We start from the raw sequence: 6218 nt of genomic DNA on the forward strand, positions 1-6218 counted from the left end.
AGGCCCGCGTACCGCAAAAAAAAAAAAAAAAAAAAAAAAAAAAAATTTGTTGGGCTCTTCTAATAGATCCCAGGCACTGCAGGCAGAATGCTTTATGTTTATCTTAATTATCACAACCTTACGCATTCTTACTTTATAAAAGAAGACACTGAAGATCAAGTTATACGACTTGCCAGAAGCAGGATCAAGCCCCTATACCTAAGCAGAGTGGAAAGGTCACAGAACCTTTGCTAATTTTCTCAAAACTAAGCAGGTTTCTGATGTATTTGCTTTTATTCAGTTCCATGTGCCAGTATCAAAACACTCCGTCGAAGTAATTTTCAAATCTGCTTTATTTTTCAGCTTCCATGTCCACATTCCTTTTCTCAATTTAATGGTGGCTACCTTTAAGGTTTCTGTAACAATAGCTGGGAAGGCACAACATATTCTGATCTTGGCTTTGGGGCATTTTATTCAGATGAGAAGTGTTGCTAGGCCTTTACTGCTTAAATCCTATTTTAGTTCCCTCTCTTGTTTGTATTAGTTAGCTTCTGCTAGATTGTGAAGTAGCAAAAAATAACCACCAAATCTTAGCGGCTTACAAGAAAGGTCTATTTTTCATTCACATTATATGCCATTTATAAACTGACTGCCCTGTGTTCTCTTCATTCTAATCCTGGGCTGAATGAGTAGCCCTTAACTGTCAATTTGGTCTCATGACAGAAGGAAAAGAACAATGGGGGAACTACACACTGGCTCAGAAGTGGCAGATAGCACTTCCCCTCACTTGATTTGCCAGAGCAAGTCACATGGCTAAATCTGATGTTAATGGGCCAGAAAAAAAATTATCTTAGGTGAGGGGAAGTGAATGATAGAGAAAGAATAATCTAGTCTACTAGTCTTCTAGTCTAGAAGCAGTAGTAGGCATCATCCACTCCAGGCTCACAAGTTTCTGGACTTGGTTCCCTTTTATTTCTGCTTGCAAATGTCCCAATTCTTCTAAACTCATCTCTTGGCAAGTAGAGCCAGCAACAGTCCACAAACATCCTGTTTTCCAAAAACCTTTTCTACAATAAACTCCTTAGGCACATGGTCTTCTTTCCAACTTATAGCAGGTGACACTTTATTAAATATTTTGCCATTACATGATTCATTTTTCCAGGCTCTAATACCAGTATCTTAGCTATTCACAGCCCAATCTATGCCACACACATTAGTTTTTTGTTGCAGCAACGTTCCATTTCCAGCTCACATGGCCTCATACTGGCAGGTATTTTCATGTTCCAGAACATGATAATAATTAGCTTCATTATCATAATCACCTGAGGAGCTTTCTGAACTACATATGCAGAGATTCCAATATGCTCGTTGGTGGAAGGACTAAGGCCTGTTTTTTTTGTTTTCTTTTCTTTTTTAAAGTTTATTGGATGTGGAATCATTTTCTCCAGAATGGACTAAAATTTATAGGAGAGAAAAAACAGGATGCCGGTGTATCATTTTTTGAGTCAAAATGTGACACAGATTAGATGGTTCACTTCAGCTTCACCAGTGCATTTTTGTTTGTTTCTTGTAGCAAGATCTGTTTAGAGATTTGGAAGCCAAATTATAATCAGAAGGTTGAGTGGAAAGCTTGGAATCTGTAAAAGGTGACAGTTATCTTAAAAGCTGTTGTCATCAGTAACGACAGCATCCATCTCCATCAAGGAGGTATATCTGCTAATGGGTCCTGAACACTCCTCGGTCAAGACACCTCTTCTTGAGAGTGCTCAAAGAAACTGCTATTTTTTGATGAAGCAGCCTGGTATAATGGAAAATTCATGGCAAGTTATATACTTTAAATGGGTAAATTGTATGGTATGTGAATCATACACTAATAAAGCTGCCCCCCACCCTTTTTGACATTGCAAGGATTTTTTCTTTGTATGCAAAAATTTTACAGCTAAGTAAAGCTGTGTTTGGGGAATCAATGGTCTCAGATTTTCAACTACATGGATGGACCTTAAGGGCATTATGCCAAGTGAGATAAGTGAGACAGAGAAAGACAAATACTGTATGATATCACTTAAATGGAATCTAAAAAACCGGAATTTGTAAAAACAGAAAGTGGAATGGTGGCTACCAGGGGATGGGGGGTGGGGAAATTAGGGAGATGTTAAAGGTACCAACTTGCAACTACTAGATCAACAAGTTCTGGAGATTTAATACACAATATAGTGATTATAGTCAACAATACGTTATTATAAACTTCAAAGTTGCTAAGGAACTATCTCTTAATCGTTCTCAACACAAAAAAGTGATAATTATGTAACAAGATAAAGGTGTTAGCTAACACTACTGTAGTAATTATAGTGTAATACATAAATGCATCAAACAACAAGCTGTACACCTCGAGTTTATACAATGTTGCACATCAATCATGTATCAATAAAACAAATTTTTAAAAGTAAATGGCCTCAGTCCATGAAATCATTCTTTGGAAGAGTAGTTTCACAAACCAGTTTTCCAGAAAGATGTTAAAAGGTTTATCTAGAAGGTTTATGGTAAAACATAAGTTTCAACTGATTTTCATTTCTTCCTACTAATTCTCAGCTGAAATATGTCAACCATACCAAGAAGAAAGAACAGCCAACAAAACCAGCCACTAGATTAGGGCTACTCAAAGTGTGGTCCACGGATCAACAGCATCAACATCATCTGAAACCTTATTAGAAATGCAAATTCTCAGCCTCCGCAACAGATCAACTGAATCAGAATCTCTGGGGATGGAGGTGAAGAAGATGCCTATGTACACTGAGGTTTGAGAACCACTGCACTACACTACCCAAGAGCAAAGAAAATATTAAACAAGAACTATACTCTTTTTTTTCTTAGTCCAATCAGTAGAAATGAGACATTATCTTCATTTCACATACATAGTCTAAAGCCTGTGAATAAAATCCTTAGAAAAAATATTTATTAGAAAAATATGCCAATCTAATTTTACAGAACAATCTAGCAATTCTTCTAAGTTCATTATAAGAGAATCTTACTTGCAGATCCAATTTCAAAAAGAACCTACCCCATGACAAAGTTTATTATAATACACTTTCCAGCAATTTTAAAGCAATTTTGTAGCTTACCTTGTACTGATCATTGGGACCCAGTTTGTTCCAGGGTTCTGGGTTATTCTTTTTGTCCCAACTAAAAGAAATAAAACATTGTAACTGTTAGAGTAATAAAACACTATTTAAAACAGTCTTGTACTCAAGAAGCTAACATTTCAAACAGATTAACCCCACTTCCTCTCAGGTGAAGGACGGTGTTATTTTCATTATGGAGTTGAGAGATAGGATTCATAATAAGCAGTCTCACGTAATCAATTAGAAAAAGGTACAACACAGAGCCTCTTGGGGCAGTTGTCCTTGTCCCTATCCCTGTCACAAAAAACTTTACACTTGGGTTTTACTAGTGTTTTCTATTTCATCAATGAAGTGATATATAGAAAACTGCATAGAAACAGAATGAAACAACCTTTTCCATGCCTGTTCTTTTACAACTTCAAAAGAAGCATTCCCTATTGTGGAAAACAGGCAAAAAACACAAACATACCAGCAACCCTGACTGTTTTAGAAAAACAATTATTATCTCGATCCTCACATTACAAAATAGTTATTAGCAGTTCTACTCAACCAATGAGAAAATGAGACTCAGAGAAATTTAGATAATTTCATGAACCAGAAAAAGTAAATGACAACAGGAGAACCGGGATCTGAACTTACTGTATGACAACAAATTTCAGGTTCTTTCTACTACTTGATGCTGCCTCCCTAGAAAGGCTGTGGCTCCTCAATCAGTTTGATAAACCATCAAAGTTCTAAACATTTTTAAGCACTTACCTGACATCTGGATTGAACAATGCCAGGCGCAAAACATACAGTGCTGCTCCAGTACCTCCCGCTCCAATAAATATGAAGAGGGGGATCAACTGGAACCAAAAACAAAATAGACAAGAATCAAGAGTCATCTTCAAATACCTACATACTGATAAAAATAAACAGAAAGACTACAGTAGTTTCTACACATTGATTTCCAAGTCTCAAGCCATCTTTTTATTTTTTAAAAAACTTTAACAGCTTTATTGAGGTTTAATTTACATGCCATAAAATTCATTAATTTCAAGTATGAAACCACCAATGATCTGTAGTAAATTTATAAAGTTGTACAACCATCCCACGATACAATTTTAGAACATTCCCATCACCCCAAGAATCTCTCATGGCCACTGCAGTCACTCCCTATCCCCACACCCAGCCTCAGGCAACCAATAATCTGCATTCTATCTCTATAGTTTTACCTTCTCTTCAAACCGTCTTTTTAATCTTGTCTTAAAATTTGAAAAAAGATAGACCTCATATTGAGGTAAGATTTCTTATAACTACATTCAAAACAAAGAAATGTAACTTCCAAAGGATGTGAAGATAATTCTGGTTTAAATGTGGAAAAAGTTACATTTAAATTTTCCTAGAATATATATCGCCTTCTTCACTTAGTATTTATACATCACTCCCATTAAATTTCATAGTTTCTTTCATCTTAAGGCTTGAAAAACTAGCTCTTGTTAAATTACTTAAGCTTGCTTCGATACAAACGTTACGAAAAATAAAAATTCTGTTAAATAAAGAGTCTGAATGAGCAAACGGAAACACACCTATCATAAATACCGGTTTTACGCATAATCTCTGAAAACGTACTGCTACCAACGCTCAATGCGTCGTTAGGCAACTGGGTTTAAGATAAAAAATAAATATTGCGTAATTGATTTTTAGGGCCACAGCACGTTGATATGCAGGGGGAAATGTGAAATACAGAAGAACTCAACTGCGATTAAACTCCGCACTACAAAAATCCCCCCAAATATCAAGACGTCCAGACAAACTGAGCATTCCAAGATCAGAGACCCTCACATTTACCTCAAAGCCTCATGGCGCAATGCAGTGAATACGAGACTCTTAGCAGCACAACAAATAGGGTGCCTGACCTTTCCTGGTCTTTAACCCACACAGCGCACAACTATCCCTCTTGGTCCGACCAACCTGCAAGGACGCGAGCCCACCACACTGTTCCAACACTTTATTTTCCTCGAGAGCGTCCCTCACCTTCCGTGTGCCAGGCCAAACGCCGCAATGCAAGGCCTGGAAGGTCAGAGCTCAAGGTCCTGGGGCAACCAGCAGAACAGGACAAAGCGAGACAGGGTCCAGCCCCGAGGAACTAGGTAAGAGGCTGCGAAGGAGAAAGCTCCCAAGGGACTGAGGCAGCCACAACCCTACACAGCATACACAAGTGAAAACACTGGAAAAGGGTTTAAGAACTTACGCTAGGATGCTTCTTGGCCTGACCGATCATCTGGCGGATCATGGCTGCGACAGAAGCCTCGAGTCCAGACTGAGAGAACGACAAACTTGCAAAGGCCGGGACTGACCAGCCTTAGCGCCGAGAAAGGGCGGACATCCAAAGTCACCCAGCACCTCCTACCTGAAGGACCCCTGTCTCGGAGGACGGCTTGCGACAGGTGGGCCCGGATACAGCTGTCCTAAACAGTGCCTGCTTTGATCCAGCAGCTCTCGCGCCCGCCTAACCTGTCCAAACCAACAGCGTTCAACTGAAAAGTGAAACATTCTCATTCCTATGCTATTCATACTTCTGATGTGTAATTTTTTGCGTCAAAAGTAGAATCCTTCGATTGACTACACAGGCACTTTCTCGGTAGGCCCCGTATTTAAAGAGGGGGCGGACAGGCGGACGCACGGGCCTCGCGCTCTGCTAGCCGGGTCGTTTTGCTAGCCTCCCGCGAGCCGTGCCCGCGCGCCGAGACGCTGGGGGCGCGCGTGCGGGGCGCGCGCCGGCCTCTTTGACCGCCGCTGAGGGAGCTGCGAGGCGCCTTTGGCTGCTGAGCGCTGGGCGTCGGGAAGGCAGGTCGAGTCTCTAGCCGCTGAGGTCAGCGACTGCGGTTTAAAAATGCTGCAGCTGCTTCCTGTCCTTGACTGTCGTTTACGGGCAGAAATTAGAAACTAGTAAATGACTTAAAGATGGCAGTTGTCCTGTCAGTGTAATATAGAAACAGTTCCTGATCCTCTCTTAAGTGTTCAACGCTGCAGAGACCTTTGCGACATTGCCACTATCCTCGCCCCGGGCCTGAAATTGCATTCTAAAAATATGTTATTGGTCGTGTCCCTACACGTAATCTTTTCCTGTACCCCAAT

General features: G+C 40.0%; 1 protein-coding gene across 1 annotated transcript in view; it reads right to left on the bottom strand.

The window, feature by feature from the left end:
• NDUFA4 (NDUFA4 mitochondrial complex associated) overlaps positions 1–5489 on the bottom strand; it is a 7370-nt gene extending 1881 nt beyond the window's left edge. Inside the window, exons 1-3 of the mRNA XM_007113169.4 lie at positions 5332–5489; positions 3855–3943; positions 3099–3159 (exon numbers count right to left, since the gene is read on the bottom strand). Coding sequence (XP_007113231.1) covers positions 3099–3159; positions 3855–3943; positions 5332–5373 — 192 coding nt within the window. The 5' untranslated portion in view covers positions 5374–5489. The remainder of the gene's footprint in view (positions 1–3098; positions 3160–3854; positions 3944–5331) is intronic.
• Between the last annotated feature and the right edge of the window lie 729 nt (positions 5490–6218).

Source organism: Physeter macrocephalus, chromosome 5, assembly GCF_002837175.3.
Source record: "Physeter macrocephalus isolate SW-GA chromosome 5, ASM283717v5, whole genome shotgun sequence".
Classification (NCBI taxonomy): domain Eukaryota; kingdom Metazoa; phylum Chordata; class Mammalia; order Artiodactyla; family Physeteridae; genus Physeter; species Physeter macrocephalus.